Here is a 21,525-nt window from a genome sequence, read left to right on the forward strand (position 1 = left end):
TTAAGCATTAGCCGGTAAGAAAAAAGAAGATATTTCTTCAGTATCTCACACAGATCAAAAGATGGTTCAGAACTGTGTGAAGAATTATAGTTACTTCAAAAATAAACCATGAGAACTGTAAGAGGAGGTTCTGAGAAATGAGTACATGCCTTGCCATGCCCCGAGCAATGGGAATAGAAAAACAGAAATACCTAAGTTGCTCCTGGACTAGAGGTGGGACCACAGCTTCCTAGCACACAACTGATGTTTCTGAAATTTGAATGCAGGAAATATGGAAAGTGTCCAAATTTTTAGGAATTAATAAGTATATAGATTATTTGCAGCTTCCTCGGTCCTTCCCCAGACACACTTTCTTCAGAAAGTAAATTTTATTATGGGTTTGCTGCCCTCCACCAGGGGACGTGTTGATTATCAATAAAAGTTTTCAAAGTGACTTTGTTTCTTACTTATTTGGCTGAAAGGTTTCTCAGGTAGACACATGGCAACAAATACAACGTATGACTGAACCAGGTCTTTTGCTATTAAAAAAACATAATTGGGCAGTTGGTAAAATATGACTGGTGTCCACGTCTGTGATGGAGCCTCAGATCATAGCCTGTTCCTGATCTGGGTGGTTTTACGAGGCTGCGGGTAAGAATGTCGTATTAGTCTGTTTGCACACTGCTGATAAAGATGTACATGGTAGCAGCAAGGGAGACCTTGTACAGGGAAAATCCCTCTTATAAAACCATCAGATCTCATAAGACTTACTCACTATTACAAGAACAGCACAGAAAAGACCCACCCCTGTGATTCAGTTACTTCCAACTGGGTCCGTCCCACAATATGTGGGACCGTGGGAGTTACAATTCAAGATGAGGTTTGCCTGGGGACACAGCCAAACCGTGTCATTCCAACCCTGGCTCCTCCCAAATCTCATGTCCTCATATTTCAAAACCAGTCTTGCCTTCCTAACAGTCCCCCAAGGTCTTAACTCATTTCAGCATTAACTCAGAAGTCCACAGTCCAACATCTCATCTGAGACAAGGCAAGTCCCTTCCGCCTATGAACTTGTAAAATCAAAAGCAAGTTAGTTACTTCATAGATACAGTGAAGATACAAGTATTGGGTAAATACAGCCATTCCAAATGGAAGAAATTGGCCAAAACAAAGGGGCTACAGGCCCCAGGCAAGTCCGAAATCCAGCAGGGCAGTAAAATCTTAAAGCTCCAAAATGATGTCCTTTGACTCCAAGTCTCACATCCAGGTCACACTAATGCAAGAGGTGGGCTCCCATGGCCTTGGGCTCAGCCCCTGTGGCTTTGCAGGGTACAGCACCACTCCTGGCTGCTTTCACAGGCTGATGAGTGTCTGTGGCTTCTCCAGCTGTCAGTGGGTCCATTCTAGAGTCTGGAGGATGGTGGCCCTCTTCTCATAGCCCCACTAGGTGGGGCACCAGCAGGGACTTTGTGTGGGGGCTCTGACCCCACATTTCCCTCCCATACTGCCCTAACAGAGTTTCTCCATGAGAGCTCTGCTCCTGCTGCAAACTTCTGCCTGGGCTTCCAGGCATTTCCATACATCCTCTGAAATATAGGCAGAGGTTCCCAAACCCCAATTCTTGACTTTTGTGCACTCATAGGCTCAACACCACATAGAAACTGCCAAAGCTTGGGGCTTGCACCCTCTGAAACCGCAGCCTGAGCTCTGCATTGGCCCCTTTCAGCCATGGCTGGAGTGGCTGGGACGCGGGGCACCAAGGGCCTAGACTGCACATGGCAGAGGGGCCCTGAGCCCAGCCCACAAAACCATTTTTTTCCTCCTAGGCCTCTGGGCCTGTGATGGGAGGGTCTTCCATGAAGACCTCTGACATACCCTGGAGACATTTTCCCCATTATCTTTGGATTTAACATTTAACTTCTTGTTACTTATGCAAATTTCTGCAGCTGGCTTGGATTTCTCCTCAGAAAATGGGATATTCTTTTCCATCATATTGTCAGGCTTCAAATTTTCCGAACTTTTGACGCCCTGCTTCCCTTATAAAACTGAATGCCTTTAACAGCACCCAAGTCACCTCTTGAATTCTGTGCTGCTTAGAAATTTCTTCTGCCAGATATGCTAAATCGTCTTTCTCAAGTTTGAATTTCTACAAGTCTCTAGGGCAGGAGCAAAATACCTCCAGTCTCTGCTAAAACATAACAAGAGGCACCTTTGCTGCAATTCCCAACAAGTTTCTCATTTCCATGTGAAACCACCTCAGCCTGTACTTTATTGTCCATATTACTTACTATCAGCATTTTGGGCAAAGCCATTCAGCAAGTCTCTAGAAAGTTCTAAAGTTTCCCACATTTTCCTCTCTTCTTCTGAGCCCTTCAAACTGTTCCAACCCCTGCCTGTTACCCAGTTCCAGAGTAGCTTCCACATTTTTATGTATCTACAGTAGTGCCTGATTCTACTGTTACCAATTTACTGCTGTATTAGTCCGTTTTCATGCTACTGATAAAGACATACCCGAGACTGAGTAATTTATAAAGAAAAAGTGGTTTAATGGACTCACAGTTCCACATGGCTGGGGAGGCCGTACAATTATGGTGGAAAGCAAAAGGCACTTCTTACATGGTGGCAACAAGAGAGAGCTTGTGCAGGGAAACTACTCCTTAAAAAACCATCAGATCAGATAGTGAGACTGATTCTCTGTCACAAGAATAGCACAGGAAAGACCTGTCCCCATGATTCAGTTACCTCCCACCAGGTCCCTCCTACAACATGTGGGACTTGTGGGAGTTACAATTCAGATGAGATTTGGGTGGAGACACAGCCAAACCATATCAAATGTCCTAGTTTATAGGAAGTCCATACTGAGGTATGGAAGTTACATGTTAGCAACTCACTCTCATATAGCTCAAAGGAGGAAAAACTGTACTGTGCTTGTAACTGATCTGTGAATATGAGATTGTGTCAAAATAAAAGCATATTGCTTTAAATTATTAGACTTTATGTTATTAAGATACTGTGGCCTTAAAATACATGAAATTAGAAAGAGATGTTATTAAGAAATTTGAGAAGGCCTAAGGAAAAAATCATTTAAAATACATTATTCTAAATAAATACTTCATTCTGGTCATAACCTTAAGACAACTTGTTTAAGGTATGGTTTAAAAATGATAATAGTCCAGGTGCAGTAGTTCACACCTATACTCCTAGCACATTTGAGAAGCCAAGGGAAGAGGATTGCTTAAGTCCGGGAGTTTGAGACCAGCCTAGGCAATGCGGCAAAACCTCATCTCTACAAAAAATACAAAAATTATCTGGGCATGATGGTGCATACCTGTAGTCTCAGCTACCTAGGAGGTTGAGGCGGGCAGATTGCTTGAGCCCAGGAGGTTGAGGCTGCAGTGATGATTGCACCACTGCACTCCAACCTGAGCGACAGAATGAGACCTTGTCTCAGAATAATAAAAACACATTAAACTCATGACTCATCATTTGCCTCCCTGGAGTTACTCACCAGGCCTTTGTTCTTCGAGAAATCCTCTTTATTTCCCATTATATTTGCTTTTTAATAGCATAAAATATTTGGAAAGATAAAATATAAAACCGTGCTTTTTTAGGGTTATATTATTTTGCTACAAATTTTTGCTATTTATTTGCTATTTTGCTACAGATTTTTTTTTTACTTTTAATGTATGCACTGACATGTATAAATGCTTGAAGTTTATTTAAAAATTAGAATTATTGACTTTTATCTCAGCGGAAATAGGAGATTACGATGAGACACTGGACCGTGAGCACCTCAAAGCCAATGAGTATTTGCCTGGCCAGCAGCGCTGCCTTGAGAAGATACTAGAATTCCATCGGAAGCATGTGTAAGTCATCACAATTGTCTGTCAGCACCTTGTCACCACAGTAATGACTAAAGAGTGTGTAATGAGAAAGGACTGTTGTTCTGACTTCTGGAAGATTCTAACATGAGGACCATTGCTCCCAGCCTCGGGATATGCAGCTGCCACCAGAAGCAGCTTGGCAGACACACCGAGCTTGCAGCCCTGGCATGAAGCACCTTCACACCTGTAAAATGTGTTGCTTTAGAAGGTGCTGGAAAAGATATCAGGGCCTGGGGGAGGAGTATGCTAGTGAGCAGGATGGGGTGCTGTTGTAGGGGTCTCAGCTGCTGCATTGTCCCTGCAGTGTGGCAGAAAGGGTCCTCTACAGGGAAGACATCGTGCTGTAGTGGAGGAGGAGGGGACTGTGTGAGGCTAACAGTGTCTACCTGTGTCAGGGCATTGGGAATCATCTGGCACCATGTCCTTCGTCTCATCTTGTTTTGATTTCTCTAAGACTTGACGCTGGTGGGTTTTTCTGAATTGAAGTGAGAGAGACCTAGAGAAAGTGCTAAGGAAAAAGGATTGAAGAACAGTGTGGGAAAGGGACATGGGCTCTGGCCCAGATGGCTGGAAGCTTTAGTCACCAAAGGGAGCACTCAGCTGGTGAAAGTCGGTCTGGAGGACTTAGTCTTGCCTTTGTAACACATCCTGTTGAGATGTGGGTTTGTTTGTCAGATCATGTGTGTTCATGTGAGTTGTTAATGTTCTACTGGGTTCTGCTGGCAGCTGCCCTTTCGCATCTTCAAAGTATGAGTGCCAGCGATGCATCCACCACTGCTGTCAGTGCTGGGGAGTTGGTTTGAGCAGCACAGACTGAGATGCCTGCCTCTCCAGATCTCACCTAACCCCATGAGACTGTGCATTTCATGCATCTCACCACCCCCAGCGTGGAAGATCTCGTAGGTGTGCAGGGGAGTGCCTTTTGTGTGCCCAGCAGCATGGCAGTCATGAGATAGACAAACCTGTTCCTACAGATGAGCATAGCTCATATACCGTGAGCTGAAAGAAGGCCAAAGGGAGGCTCAAAGAGGCTCAGGGGAGGACCGAGGCGGACAAAGTGAGGGAGGAAGCATTCCAGGCAAAGCACCAGCCTGGGAAGGAAGCAGGGAAGCAGGGAAGAGAGGGAGGTTCCAGTATGGCATGGGCAGTTTTGGTTCAAGGGCTGGAGGTAGAAGTGCCAGCTGATACTAGAGGTGCCGTGGTGACAATTACGGACAGCTCTTACCAGCATTTGTGTGTAGTCCTCAAACCCACTGCATGGCATGCACTGTCTTACCCCATCGTGCATACGGTGAGACGGTGCTTGCAGAGCTCCCTCTCCGACATGACAGTGTGGGGCATCCCATGTGTGTAAGTTGGTGCTTCTCATCCAGTCTCCGGATCTGACCCTGAGGAGGCCTCCTTGCAGGACAGTGCGTGGTAGGGCTTCCCGCCCTGTCCTCCTGCATACCCTTGGCTATGCCTCTTTCCAGCATCTTCTGGGTTGCCATTATTCTGGAGGGTAGCGAGGAAGATACAGCTGCTCTGAGTATTACATCTAGACCTTGACCCATAGAGCAAAGGGCCCTCTCCTAGCGTTATGTGCTATCCCAGCAGGAAACGACCACCAGTTCAGTCTGCATTCCTAGGGTTGGGGGCAGTCCCTCCCTGCTGAGACACACAGCAGGGGCTGGACTTAAGGGAGGGGGAATTGGGCATTGTACTGCATACTGCTCAACCTGAGGGACAGTCCCTAGTGGACGGGTGGGTTTGGGATACTGGGGGGAGTGTTCTCAGCACATAGGCTGGGTGAACCTGTGTGGTGGGTGAAGTCAGCTAGGCAGAGGGCAGATATAGGTCAGAAGGGGAGGAGAGCCCAGGATGAACCCCTGAAGAGCTGACATTGAGAGGCTAAGTGAAGGAGGAGGCACCCACAGGAGCCTTCAGCAGCCGGAGCATGGGAGGGCACAAGTGCCAAGAGAGCATGTTTTAGGATGGTGGCTACAGCTTCTTGTGTGGTGGCTTGCCACCAGGCCTGGGGAGGTAGGCGTAGGAGCAGGTGTCACCTTCAGCAGCTTCAGTGAGTGTTGAGGTTGAAGTCTAGGTTCAAATACACTGAAAATGCAGTGAGGAGACAGTGACAGCATCTTTGCATCTTTGGGCACTTATGTTGAGAAGCCTGCCTGTGGAAAAAGAAAGAACTGGACCCTCAGGACAGGTGTGTGTGTTCTTCATGTTTTTTTTAAAGACATATTGTACCTTTATTTTAATCATTATACATTTTTTACATTATGTTATGATTCTAATGGTTTTTCCATGATCCACTGAAAACACCTTTATAATTACTGAATAGGATATTTAAAAAGTGTTTTTCTTGACTTTACCACATTGCTTTTGGATCTTTGAAACTGCAGAAAAAAGCCAGGCACAGTGGGTCATGCCTGTAATCCCAGCAATTTAGGAGCCCGAGGCGAGTGGATCGTTTGAGTCTAGGAGTGCACATCCAGCCTGGGCACCATGACAAACCCCTCTCTACAAAAAAAATTAGCCAGGTGTGGTGGTACATGCCAGTGGTCTCAGCTACTCAGGAGACTAAGGTGGAAGGCTCACTTGAGCCTGGAAGGCAGAGCTTGCAGTGAGCCAAGATTATGCCATACACTCCAACCTGGGTGTCAGAGCAAGACCCTATCTCTAAATAAGTGAGTGAGTGAGTGAGTGATAAATCGGGTTTATAAGGCACAGGTATTCCAGATGGTAAAAAATATATATATATATATTTTTTAATGAAAAAATGTTGGCTAAGTGCAGTGGCTCATGCCTGTAATTTCAGCACTTTGGGTGACCAAGGCAGGTGAATCACCTGAGGTCAAGAGTTTGAGGCCAGCCCGACCAACAGAGCAAACCCCATCTCTACTAAAAATAAAAAAAGTTAACTTGGTGTGGTCACACATGCCTGTCATCCCAGCTACTCAGGAGGCTGAGGCAGGAGAATCCCCTTGAACCTGGGAGGCGGAGGTTGCAGTGAGCTGAGATCATGCCACTGCACTCCAGCCTGGGTGACAGAGCAAGACTCCATCTCAAATAATAATAATAATAATAATAATAATAATAATAATAATAATACAATGAAAAAGAAAATGAGTGTGATGAGATATTAGTGTTATCTATGGTATTTCTTTTCTTTTCTTTTTTTTTTTGGACAGTCTCGGTCTGTTGCCCGGGCTAGAGTGCAATGGCGTGATCTCAACTCACTGCAGCCTTCACCTCCTGGGTTCAAGCAGTTCTCCTGCCTCAGCCTCTCAAGTAGTTGGAATTACAGGCACCTGTCACCATACCCAGCTAATTTTTGTATTTTTAGTAGAAACGGGGTTTCGCCATCTTGGCCAGACTGGTCTCAAACTCCTGACTTCAGGTGATCCATCCACCTCGGCCTCCCAAAGTGCTGGGATTACGGGTGTGAGCCACCGCATCAGCCCTCTGTGGTATTTCTTCTGATTTAAAGTTTGTCTCTGCCTGTAGTGTTTGTGTGTAACCCTTGTCACTCTCGAGCAAATGTAGGGCTGAGTAGGTAGTGTATGCAGAGAAAGTGTTCCACCCATTACAGAGTAGTTACAGAACAGAAGAAAACAGAGGATGTCTTTGGCCTTTACATGTGTTATGTTGTTTTCGTGGCAGGTAAACATCCAGACAGCAATCTGCCTCCTAAACACACAAAGCCTTCATTGTTGTTTCATTTTGTTTTCCTGATCACTTCTATAATGCATTTTGGCTCTTTTAGAGATCAAGTGTTTGTAGTGGTATGATTCCACCGTCTTTCATTACAGGGGCCAGACACCTGCTGAGTCGGATTTCCAGGTGCTTGAAATTGCTCGAAAGTTGGAAATGTACGGCATCAGATTCCACATGGCTTCTGACAGGGAAGGAACCAAGATTCAACTGGCAGTTTCCCACATGGGTGTACTTGTGTTCCAGGTAGGCCAGTGGGGAAGGAAGGGGTGAGAACAGGGCAGAGGAGGTATTCTGCAACCTGGTAGGGTTTGTTTTTATACATGCTGGTAAATTTTTGTCCTGATGAGTAAGGTCCTGGATTCAGAAGAGGGGCTTTGCATATCATCTGATCCAACCTCTTACTTGGTGGGAAAATTGTTCTCTTATCCTTCTCTGACACAAGTGTGAATATCCCCCATATCAGGAGCTCACTGCTTCTTGGGACTGCCTCCCGCCTCCCTGGATTCCCCACTGCTTCCTGCCCCACCAGGGCTGCCCACTGCCCTCTGAGACCTCCCATTCTTAGAATCCTGAACCACAACCCCATTTTTTTTTTCTAGTGGAGGAGTCTGTGCTGTGGGTGTGATCTGTGCCAGACTGTAAGTGCTTATTTATAGTGGATCACAGTCATCATTTAAGTAAACAAAATTGAAAGTATCAGAGGGATTGCTTGTGATAAGAGTCAGTGTTGTCTTCTGAGGTGTTTGTATTCGTTGTGATGCATAGGTAAATAATTACATAAATGGTGATCACAGCCTGCTCAGTTCTTTGTAGTTATGTGTGTGTGTACTGGGGTTTGTGATGTCCAAGAATCTTAAGAGTGACTGCTAGTGCAGAGTAGGAGGAGCTTTTCTCCTTATTCAGGCCCTTCACATACCTGAAAACTCTTGTTGGGGTTCCCCAAGTCCTCTCTCACCCAGACTAAGTATGTCCAACTTGTCTGGTCCCTCCTTTTGGGAGCACTCCAGTCACTGGCCCTCGTAAAATTTTGGACCTCTGATAGACTGTGGTAATCCTGAAAAGGTCTCCTTAATGCTGAATGTCGTGGGAATTGTCACTCTTGCAGTCTGGGAACCCATTGCCTGTATGACCTGCTGTTTCTTTGTGAGCTTGTTTTAACCTGTAACCATCAAAGGGCTTGGTCTGATTCAGACCTCCCTCATCAAGCCATGTTTATTATCAAGTTTCAATTTCCTGTCAGAAAAAAAGTTAATTTTAAACTTAGAATATTGTGTTACATTTCATACTAAATGTGATTAGAGAAAAATAAAAATCCGCTAGAGACTAACCTTAGCAATCCATGCCTTCAAGTGGAGGGTCGAGCGTACCCTGCCTACATCTGCTGATAAATGTTCCCCTATAGCACAAAGATGAAAACCTCATATCCAGACTGAGCCATTGCCACATTTCCAGAAAAAGACAAATAATGCAACATATAGAAGTTGTAAAAACAAAAGATTAGAAACTTCACATTGAAAAAAGCAGACTGAATACGTGTATTTATTTTTATTCCCTTAAAACTCTGAACACAATGACAGTGAAGGAATTTTTGAAACATTTAAATCCATAAGAACAAAGAATGGGAAAAGAGCCCACAAAAGATGAGGGACATCAGCAATATTTGGAAGCTGGGAAATGAATCAGTGAGTGGGACCTGACTTTGCAGAGTGGGAAAGGCTGAAATCTTACAGCCTATAGCCGCAAAGCTACAGTGCAAGCCAACATGTCCTCAGGAGCCCCAGTAAGGGCTCACAGTTCATGCTCGTGAGAAATAGGAATGCTTCTTTATCAAAAATGTAAAATTTTATCTTGTAATTTTTTTTATGTTAGCCTTGTTTGTAATGGTAAAATTTGGGGAATTAACTAGAAAGCCAGTTAAATAGCCTGTCACAGTGGTTCACACCTGTAATCTCAGCAATTTGGGAGACTGAGGATGGCAGATTACTTGAGTCCAGGAGTTTGAGATCAGCCTGAGCAACATGGCAAAACCTCGTATGTACTAAAAATACCAAATATTCATCGAATGGAGTGGAGTGTACCTGTAGTCCCACCTACTCACGAGGCTGAGGTGGGAGAATCACCTGAGCCCAGGAGGTCGAGGATACAGTGTGCCAAGATAGTGCCACTACACTACAGCCTGGGCACCTGGAGTGAGACCCAGTCTCTAAATAAATAAATAAAAGCCAGCTAAATAAATAGTGGTGCATCCATGTAAACATTATGTTGGGCAACTGTACAAACATGGAAGCAGCTCTTTATGTTCCAATAATGAGGCATCCTTCATGATGTATCATTACATGGAAAAAGATTCAAAACTGTGTATAGTAGTTACTGCTTGAGGGGAAAAGAGAAAATTATATGTGTACTATATTACACACTACAAAATGAACTGGTGACATTAATGGCCCCAGGGAAGGGTGGCCAAGCTGGCAGGCTTTGCAACAGGGCTGAGAGGAAGACTTGCACCATGGAATCATTTTTGAACCTTAAGAATTTGAGCCTTGTGAATGTATTACTGTATTATATTGCCACAAAACCCTCGCAAATTTAAAAAATAGGCGCCCCTAGTCAATCTCCACCCTGTGTCGCCTACCTGGTCCACATGCCACGCAGGGGTCATCAGCCTCTTTGTCCCAAAGAGTTGTGCTGGTTGATGTATTGCTACTTTTAGCAGGTTCAGGGCCTGGCCCCACATGCAACAACAAGAACCCAACCCCAGCAGACCTCGGGCTCCACAATTTCATCTCCATCATCCACAGAGGTGTGGCAGCCTCAGTTCTAAGTGAGGATATTTAAAATTGTAATATAGGAGGATTCAAGATGCCTGATTAGAGCAGCTGAAGTCCATGGCACTCATGGAGAGGAATGAAAAAGGGTTGAGTGAATTCACCTTCAACTGAAATATTCAGGTTCTTGCACTGGAACTAACTAGGCAAACAACCCACAGAGAATGAAGAAAAGCGAGGGTGGGGGTCGATGGCCCACCCAGGAGCAGCACGGAGCCACAGGAGCCCCCACCCCCAGCCAAGGGAAATGGTGAATGATTGTGCAATCTCACCCAGGAAACCCCACACTTCTCCCACAGATCTTCGCAACCCACGGATCAGGATCCCCTTGTGAGCCCATGCCACTAGGACCTTGGGTCCAATACACAAAGCTGTGTTCAGTCTTGGCAGAGCAGCCACTGGGGCACACACAGAGACCCAAGAGTTTTACATACTTCAGCCCCAGGACCCCCAGCAAGGCAGGAAATCTGTTTGTACAAATCCCTAGGAAGGGGGATGATGAATCCAGGGGAGCCAGTGTCATTCTGTGGGCCCCACTTCCTCAGCACCTCAAAAGTTAAGACCTACTGGCTTAGAATTCTAGCCAGCCAACAGCAACAGGCTGGAATCTGCCTGAGATGAATCTGAGTTCCCAGTGGGTGAAGCAACCACCATCTCTAGTTTGGTTGACTCAGCGGTTTCACCCTGTTGGCTTTGGAGAACATAAATGGTCTGGACAAGGAAGAGTTCCCCCAAATATAGCATACCTGCTCTACAAAAAGCAGCCAACCTTCTTCTTTAAGCAGGTCCCTGACCCTATTCCTCCTGACTGGGTGAGACCTCCCAACCAGGGTCTCCAGTCACCTCCTCCAGATACATTTGGGCCAGCCTCAAGTCAGCGCCCCCTTGGGATGGAGCTTTTAGAAGAAGCTGGCTGCCATCTTTTCTGTTTCATAGGCTTTGCTGGTGACACCTCCAGGTTCAGAAAAAACTGAGGCAACTGGGGTATGGAGCAGACCCTCAGCAAACTGCAGCAGCCCTACAGTAAAGTGGCCTGAGGAATAAAAGAAAAATAACAAGACTAAGCCCAGTGGCTCACACCTGTAATCTCAGCACTTTCGGAGGCTGAGGTGGGCGGAAGTCAGGAGTTCAAGAGCAGTATGGCCAATGTGGTGAAACCCCATCTCTACTGAAAATGCAAACATTAGCTCGTTGTGGTGGCAGGCACCTGTAGTCCCAGCTATTTAGGAGGCTGAGGCAGTGATTCTCCTGCCTCACAACCTGTGCTTGCCACCACAACCAGCTAACCTTCTCCGGGAGGCAGAGGTTGCAATGAGCTGAGATCGCACCACTGCACTCCAGCCTGGGCAGCACAATGATACTGTCTCAAAAAACAAACACATACCTGGAATTCCAGCACTGTTGGGAGACTGAAGCAGGCAGATCACCTGAGGTCAGGAGTTCAAGACCAGCCTGGCCAACATGATGAAACCCCATCTCTACTAAAAATAAAAAATAAAAAAATTAGCTGGGTACAGTGGCAGGCGCCTGTAGTCCCAGCCACTAGGGAGGCTGAGGAAGGAGAATTGTTTAAACCTGGGAGGCAGAGATTGCAGTCAGCTGAGATCATGCCACTGCACTCCACCTTGGGCAACAAAGTGAGACCCTGTATCAAAAAAAAAAAGAAAAGAAAACAGAAAACAACAACATGAACATAAAAAGCCCATTCAGAGGTTAGCAACTTCAAATATCCAAGGTTGATAAGCCCACAGGGATGAGAAAGTCAATACAAAAATGCTGAAAACTCAAGATATTTGAGTGCCTTTTCTCCAAATGACTGCAACACCTCTCCAACAAGGGAACAGAAATGGGCTGAGGCTGAGATGGGCTTATTGACAGAACCAGGCTTCAGAAGGTGGGTAATAATGAACTTTGCTTAGATAAAAAGCATGTTGTAACCCAGTGCAAAGAAGCTAAGAACCATGATAAAACAATACAGGAGCTTATGGCCAGTTTTAAGAGAAACATAACTGACCTGATGGAGCTGAAAAAATACAACACAAGAACTTCATATTACAGTCACAAGTATCAATAGCAGAATAGGTCAAGCAGAGGAAAGAATCTGAGCTTTGAAGACTATCTTTCTGAAATAGGCAGACAAGAATAGAAGAGGAGTATACAAGATGGCCAAATAGGAATAGCTCTGGAGTGCAGTTCCCAGTGAGAATGCAGAGGGTGAGTAATCACCACATTTCCAAACAAATTTTTACTGCCCACAGACCAGGAGATTCCCAGGTGGAAAAGTGCCATGAGTCTCCAGCATGCCTGTTTCAGCCAGTGCAGCAGGTCTGCACACAAAAACTCACACAATCTGGGTGCTGTTTCATCTGGTGCCTGGAATACCTGGGAGACAGAGTCACCCATTCAACTGAAAAAGAGGGCGCTTAAACAGGGAGCCAGGTGATCTGGCTTGGCAGGTCCCACCCCCACAAAGACCAGCAATCTGAAATGTTCTGGATTGAGAGTTTCACAGCAAACATAGATGGACCTAGGACTGTCCAGCTCTGTGGGGGGAAGGGCATCCACCACTACCGAGGCAGTCCACCATTACAGAGACAGTCTGCCATTACCGAGGCAGTTCTAACTATATCTTTTATAAACAAAACCGCAAGGAAGTTCACACAGTAGTTGGGCAGAGCCACGGCAGCTCAGCAATGCCTCTGCTGGCAAACTATGACTAGGCTACCTCCTTGCTGGGCAGGGCATCTCTAAAAAAGGCAGCAGCACGTCAGGAACTTATAAATAAAGCACCACCTTCTCAGGACAGAGTACCTGGGAAAAAAGGTGGTTATCAGCTCTGCTGCAGCAGACTTAAATGTACCTGCCCAGCAGCTCTGAACGGAACAATGTAGCTCATAGTTCAGCACTTGAGCTCCTGTAAGAGACATACTATCTCCTCAAGCAGCTCCCCGACCCCTATATATCCAAAAAGACACCTCATAAAGGAGAGTTCAGGCACACACAAGTTTCAATACCTGAATCGACCAAGCAGAAGAAAGGATATCAGAGATTGAAGATCAACTCAATGAAATAAAACAAGAAGGCAAGATTAGAGAAAATGAAAAGAAATGAACAAAGCCTCCAAGAAATATGGGATTATATGAAAAGACCTAATCTACATTTGATAGGCGTACCTGAATGTGACATCTGGTGGGTAACCTTCTGTGACAAAGATAACAGAAGAAGAAACTGGCAGCAGCCTTTACTATAATGCAGCCACTGCAGGTGATCCCCAGGCAAGCAGGGCCTGGAGTGGACCTCCAGCAGTCCTAAAGCAGAGGAGCCTGACTGTTAGAAGAAAAACTAAGAAACAGAAATAACTTCATCAACAAAAAGGACGTCTACTCAGAGACCCCATCCAAAAGTCACCAACTTCAAAGACCACAGGTAGATAAATCCACAAAGATGGGAAGAAACCAGCACAAAAAGGATGAAAACACCCAAAACCAGAATGCCTCTCCTCCAAGGGATCACAGTTCCTCACCAGTAAGAGAACAAGGCTGGATGGAGAAGGAATCTGATGAATTGACAATAGACTTCAGAAAGTGGGTAAAAGCAAACTTCTCTAAGCTAAAAGAACATGTTCTAACCCAATGCAAAGAAACTAAGAACCTTGAAAAAAGGTTTGATGAAATGCTAATGAGAATAAACAGCTTAGAAAAGAATAATTGATAAATGAATTGATGGAGCTGAAAAACACAACACGAGAACTTTGCGAAGCACACACAAGTTTCAATACCTGAATCGACCAAGCAGAAGAAAGGATATCAGAGATTGAAGATCAACTCAATGAAATAAGAAGGCAAGATTAGAGAAGATGAAAAGAAATGAACAAAGCCTCCAAGAAATATGGGATTATGTGAAAAGACCTAATCTACATTTGATAGGTGTACCTGAATGTGACAGAGAGAATGAATCCAAGCTGGAAAACACTCTTGAGGACATTATCCAGGAGAACTTCCCAAACCTGGCAAGGCAGGCCAGCATTCAAGTCCAGGAAATACAGAGAACACCACAAAGATATTCCTTAAAAAGAGTAACACTAAGGCACATGATCGTGAGATTCACCAGGGTTGAAATGAAGGAAAAAATGCTAAGGGTAGCTAGAGAGAAAGGCTGGGTTACCCATAAAGGGAAGCCCATCAGACTCACAGCAGATCTCTCTGCAGAAATCCTATGAGCCAGAAGAACCAATGTTCACCATCCTTAAAAAAAAGAACTTTCAACCTAGAATTTCATATCCAGCCAAACTAACCTTCATAAGCAAAGGAGAAATAAAATCCTTTATGAACAAGCAATTGCTGAGAGATTTTGTCACCACCAGGCCTGCCTTGCAAGAGCTTCTGAAAGAAGCACTAAACATAGAAAAGAACAACCAGGGGTGGGCACGGTGGCTCATGCCTGTAATCCCAGCACTTTGGGAGGCTGAGGCAGGTGGATCACGAGGTCAAGAGATCAAGACCATTATGGTCAACATGGTGAAACCCCGTCTCTATTAAAAATACACAAAAAAAAAAAATTAGCTGGGCATGGTGGTGCTTGCCTGTATTCCCAGCTACTCAGTAGGCAGAGGTTGCGGTGAGCTGAGATCGCACCATTGCACTCCAGCCTGGGTAACAAGAGCGAAATTCCATCTCAAAAAAAAAAAGAAAGGAACAACCAGTACCAGCCACTCCAAAAATGAGCCAAATGGTAAAGAACATCAACACAATGAAGAAACTGTGTCAACTAATGGGCAAAAAACCAGCTAACATCAAAATGATAAGATCAAATTCACACATAACAATATTAACCTTAAATGTAAATGGGCTAAATGCCTCAGTCAAAACACACAGACTGGCAAATTGGATAAAAAGTCAAAACCCATCTGTGTGCTGTATTCAGAAAACCCATCTCACGTGCAAGGATACACATAGGCTCAAAATAAAGGGACGGAGGAAGATTTACCAAGCAAATGTAGAGCAAAAAAAAAAAAAGTTACAATCCTAGTCTCTGATAGAAATAGACTTTAAACCAACAAAGATCAAAAGAGACAAGGGCATTACATAATGGTAAAAGGATCAATGCCACAAGAAGAGCCAATGATCCTAAATATATACACACCCAATACAGGAGCACTCAGATATATAAAGCAAGTTCTTAATGACCTACAAAGGGACTTAGACTCCCACACAATAATATTGGGAGACTTTAACACTCATTGTCAATATTAGATCAACAAGGCAGAGAATTAACAAGGATATTCAGGACTTGAACTTAGATCTGGACCAAGCAAACCTAATAGACATTTACAGAATTCTCCACTCCAAATCCACAGAATATACATTCTTTTGAACACCACATCACACCTTCTCTAAAATTGACCGCATAATTGGAAGTAAATCACTCCTCAGCAAATGCAAAAGAACAGAAATCATAACAAACAGTCTCTCAGACCACAGTGCAATCACATTAGAACTCAAGATTAAGAAACTAACTCAGAACCACACAACTTTATCGAAACTGAACAGCTGGCTCTTGAATGTTTACTGGATAAACAGTGAAATGAAGGCAGAAATAAAGATGTTCTTCAAAACCAAACAGAATGAAGACACAATATACCAGAATCTCTGGGACACATTTAAAGCAGTGCCTAGAGGATAAATTTATAGCAATAAATGCCTACATGAGAAGCAAGGAAAGATCTAAAATCACCCCATCATCAAAATTGAAAGAGCTAGAGGAGCAAGATAAACTCAAAAGCTAGCAGAAGACAAGAAATAACTAAGATCAGAGCAGAACTGAAGGAGATAGAGACACCAAGACAAACTTCAAAAAATTAATAAATTCAAAAGCTGGTTATTTGAAAAGATCAACAAAATAGACCACTAGCCAGATTAATAAGAAAAGAGAGAAGAATCAAATAGGTGAAAAACAATAAACGGGATATCCCCACTGATTCCACAGAAATACAACCTACCAGCAGAGATTACTACAAACAACTCTATGCACATAAATCAGAAAACCTGGAAGAAATGGATAAATTCATGGACACTTGCACCCTCCCAAGCCTAATCCAGGAAGAATTCGAAATCCTGAATAGACCAGTAACAAGGCCTGAGGTTGAGGCAGCAATTAATAGCCTACCAACCAAAAAAAGCCTAGGTCCAGATGGGTTCACAGCTGAATTCTACCAGACATACAAAAAGGAGCTGGTACCACTCTTTCTTAAACTATCCCAAACAATCCAGAAAGAGGAAATCCTTCCCAAATCATTTTATGAGACCAACATCATCCTGATACCAAAACCCGGCAGAGACTCAACAAGAAAAAAAAACTTCAGGCCAATAACCATGATGAACATAGATGCAAAAATCTTCAATAAAATACTGGCAAACTGATTGCAACAGCACATCACAAAGCTTGCCATCATGATCAAGTAGGCTTCATCCCGGGGATGTAAGGCTGGTTCAACATACGCAAGTCTATAAATATAATTCACCACATAAATAGAACCAAAGACAAAAACCACGTGATTATCTCAATAGATGCAAAGGCCTTTGACAAAATTCAACAGGCCTTTATGCTAAAAACCCTCAATAAACTAGGTATTGATGGAACATATCTCAAAATAATAAAAGCTATTTATGACAAACCAACAGCCAATATTATACTGAATGGGCAAAAACTGGAAGCATTCCCTTTGAAATCTGGCACTAGACAAGGATTCCCTCTCTCACTACTCCCATTCAATATAGTATTGGAAGTTCTAGCCAGAGAAATCAGGCAAGAAAAAGAAAAAAGATATTCAGTTAGTAAAGGAGGAAGTCAAATTGTCTCTGTTTGCAGATGACATGATTGTATATTTAGAAGACCCCATCATCTCAGCCCAAAATCTCCTGAAACTGATAAGCAACTTCAGCAAAGTCTCAGGGTACAAAATCAATGTGCAGAAATCACAAGCATTCCTATCCACCAATAAGAGACTTAAAGAGAACCAAATCAAGAATGAACTGTCATTCACAATTGCTACAAAGAATATAAAATACCTAGGAATACAACCAACAAAGGATGTAAAGGACCTCTTCAAGGAGAACTACAAACCACTGCTCAAGGAAATAAGAGAGGACACAAACAGATGGAAAAACATTCCATACTCATTAAAGACTTAAACATGAGACCTAACACCATAAAAACTGTAGAAGAAAACCTAGGCAAAACCATTCAGGACATAGGCATAGGCAAGAACTTCATGACTAAAACACCGAAAGCATTGGCAACTAAAGCCAAAATAGACAAATGGGATCTAATTAAACTCCAGAGCTTCTGCACAGCAAAAGAAACAATCATTAGAGTGAACTGGCAACCAATAGAATGGGAAAAAATTTTTGCAATCTACCCATCTGACAAAGGGCTGATATTCAGAATCTACAAAGAACTAAAACAGATTTACAAGAAAAAACCCATTCAAAAGTGGGTGAAGGATATGAACAGACACTTCTCAAAAAAAGACATATATGAGGCCAACAAACATATGAAAAAATGCTCATTATCACTGGTCATTAGAGAAATGCAAATTAAAACCACACTGAGATACCACCTCACGCCAGTTAGAATGGCGATCAGTAAAAATTCTGGAGACAACAGATGCTGGGGAGGATGTGGAGAAATAGGAACACTTTTACACTGTTGGTGGAAATATAAATTCATTCAACTGTGCTCACTTCAGCAGCACATATACTAAATTAATTCAACCATTATGGAAGACAGTGTGGTGATTCCTGAAGGACCTAGAAATAGAAATTCCATTTGACCCAGTAATCCTCTCACTGGGTATATATCCAAAGGATTATAAATTGTTCTGTTATGAAGACCCATGCAGACGTATGTTCATTGCGGCACTGTTTCCAATAGCAAAGACTTGGAACCAACCCAAATGCCCATCGATGATAGACTGGACAGGGAAAATGTGGCAGATATACACCATGGAATACTACTATGCAGTGTTAAAACAATGAGTTTGTGTCCTTTGTAGGGACATGGATGAATCTGGAAATCATCATTCTCAGCAAGGTGACACAAGAACAGAAACACCACATGTTCTCACTCATAGGTAGGTGTTGAACAATGAGAATACATCGACACAAGGAGGGAGGCATGACACACTGGGGTCTGTTAGTGGGGACTAGGGGAGGAGTAGGAGTAGGGAGTTGGGGAGGGATAACATGGGGAGAAATGTCAGATATAGGTGATGGGGATGGAGGCAGCAAACCAAATTGACAGGTATGTACCTGTGCAACAATCCTGCGTGTTCTTCACATGTACCCCAGAATGTGCAATAAAATACATATAATTTTTAAAAAGAATAAAAAGGAATGCCAAAACCGCCAAGAAATATAGGATTATGTGAAGAGACCAAGCCTACAACTGATTGGGTTACCCAAAAGAGACAGAGAATGGAACCCAGTTGGAAAATGTACTCCAGGATGTAATACAGGAGAATTTCCCAAACCTAACAAGACAGGTTGATATTCAAATTCAGGAAATGCAGAGAACCCCAGTAATATACTCCACAAGAAGATCTACTCCAAAACATAATCATCATATTCTCCGAAGTTGAAATGAAAAATAAAAAAAAAAATACTAAGGGCAGCCAGAGAGAAAGGCCAGGTCACCTGCAAAAGGAATCCCTTCAGACCAACAGGGGACTTCTCAGCAGAAACCCTACCAGCCAGAAGAGATAGGGGACCAACATTCAACATTGTTAGGAAAAAAATTTTTAACCCCAGAATTTTATATTTGCTTAAACTAAACTTCATGAGGAAAAGAGAAATAAGATTATTTTCAGACAAGCAAATGCTTAGGTAATTCATCACCACCAGGCCTGTCTTGCAAGAGCTCCTGAAGGAAGCATTAAATACCAACCATTGCAAAAACACCCTGAAATACATAAACCAGTGACAGGATAAAGCATCCACATAAACAAGTTTGCAAAATAACCAGCTAGCACCATGATGACAGGATGAAATTCACATATAACAATATGAACCTTAAATGTAAATGGTCTAAATGCCCCCAATTAAAAGACACAGAATGGCAAGCTGGATAAAGAGCCAAGACCCATGGGTATCCTGGCTTCAAGAGACCCATCTCATATCCAAAGACACACATAGGCTCAAAATAAAGGGATGGAATAAAATTTACCAAGCAAATGGAAAACAAAAAAGCAGTTGCAATCCTAGTTTCTGACAAAACAGACTTTAAAGCAACAAAGATCAAAAAAGACAAAGGCATTATATAATGGTAAACAGTTCAATTCAAGAAGAGCTAATTATCCTAAATATATATGTACCCAATACAGGAACCCCCAGATTTATAAAGCATGTTCTTAAAGACCTACAAAGAGCCTTAGACTCCCACACAATAACAGTAGGAGACTTTAACACACTGCTGAGAATATTAGATCATCAAGACAGAAAGTTAACAAAAATATTCAAGACTTGAACTCAGCTCTGGATCAAGTGGACTTGATAGATATCTACAGAACTCTCCACCCAAAAACAACAGGATATACTTTCTTCTCATTGCTACATGGTACCTTCTATAAAACTGATTACATAATCAGAAGCAAAAAACTCAGAAAATGTAAAAGAACTGAAATCATAACAGTCTCATACCACAACACAATGAAATAAGAAATCAAGATTTAAAAATTTACTCAAAACCACACAACTACATGGAAATTGAACAACCTGCTCCTGAATGACTCTTGTGTAAATAATGAAGTTAAGGTAGAAATCAAGAAGTTATTTGAAACTAATGACAACAAAAACACAGTGTATCAGAATCTCTGGGATGCAGCTAAAGCAGTGTTAAGAGGGATATTTATAGCACTAAATGCCCACACCAGAAAGCTAGAAAGATCTCAGCCTAACAACCTAACATCTAAACTAAAAGAACTAGAGAATCAACAGCAAACAAACCCCAAAGCTAGCAGAAGACAAGAAATAGCCAAGATCAGAGCTGAACTGAAGAGATAGAGACATGAAAAACCCTTCAAAAAAAAAAAAAAAAAAGAGCAAATCCAGGAGCTGGTTTTTGGAAAAAATAATAATAACAACAACAATAAAGTAGACTGCTAGCTAGACTAATTAAGAAGATAATGGGGAAGAATCAGATTAACAATCTGAAATGATAGGGGAATATTACCACTGACTCCACAGAAATATAATCATCAGAATACTATAAACACCTCTATGCACATCAACTGGAAAATCTAAAAGAAATGGATGAATTCCTAGACACATACACTCTCCCAAGACTGAACCAGGAAGAAATTGAATCCCTGAATAGACCAATAATAAGATCTGAAATTGTGGCAATAATGAATAGCCTACCAAGCAAAAAAAAAAAAAAAAAACCCAGAACCAGATAGATTCATAGCTGAATTCTACCAGAGGTATAAAGAAGAGCTGGTACAATTTCTTCTGAAACTATTCCCAAAAAATTGAAAAGGGGGGACTCCTTCCTAACTCACTCTATGAGGCCAGCATCATCCTGATACCAAAACCTGGCAGAGATAGAACAAAAAAAGAAAACTTCAGGCCATTATCCTTGATGAACATTGATGCAAAAATCCTTAATAAAGCCAGGTGCAGTGGCTCACACCTGTAATCCCAGAACTTTGGGAGGCAGAGGCTGGTGGATCACCTGAGGTCAGGAGTTTGAGGCCAGCCTGGCCAACATGGAGAAACCGTGTCTCTACTAAAAATACAGAATTAGACAAGTGTGGTGGTACATGCCTGTAATGCCAGCTATTTGGGAGGTTGAGTCAGGAGAATCACTTGAACCAGGGAGGGTGAGGTTATGGTGAGCTGAGATTGCACCATTTGACTCCAGACTGGATGACAAGAGCAAAACTCTGTCTCAAAAAACAAGAATAAAATCCTCAGTAAAATACTGGCAAACTGAATTTTGCTTATCCTATGACCAAGTTGGCTTCATCCCCAGAATGCAAGGTTGGTTCATCATACACAAATTAATAAATATGATTCATCATGTAAACAGAACTAAAGACAAAACCACATGATCATCTCAACAGATGCAGAAAA

General features: G+C 42.9%; 1 protein-coding gene across 15 annotated transcripts in view; it reads left to right on the plus strand.

Annotated features, from left to right (window-relative positions):
* The window catches only part of FARP2 (FERM, ARH/RhoGEF and pleckstrin domain protein 2), a 147,233-nt gene that overhangs the window by 61,347 nt on the left and 64,361 nt on the right, over window positions 1-21,525 (plus strand). For all 15 annotated transcript variants that reach the window (XR_013519199.1, XR_013519198.1, XR_013519201.1 and 12 more), the window contains 2 exons: window positions 3,731-3,845; window positions 7,667-7,814. Coding sequence is in view for 10 of the 15 variants with exons in the window: in XM_078328993.1 (XP_078185119.1) it covers window positions 3,731-3,845; window positions 7,667-7,814 (263 nt within the window). In the remaining 5 variants the exon portion in view is untranslated. The remainder of the gene's footprint in view (window positions 1-3,730; window positions 3,846-7,666; window positions 7,815-21,525) is intronic.

Source organism: Callithrix jacchus, chromosome 6 (assembly GCF_049354715.1).
Source record: "Callithrix jacchus isolate 240 chromosome 6, calJac240_pri, whole genome shotgun sequence".
NCBI lineage: Eukaryota > Metazoa > Chordata > Mammalia > Primates > Cebidae > Callithrix > Callithrix jacchus.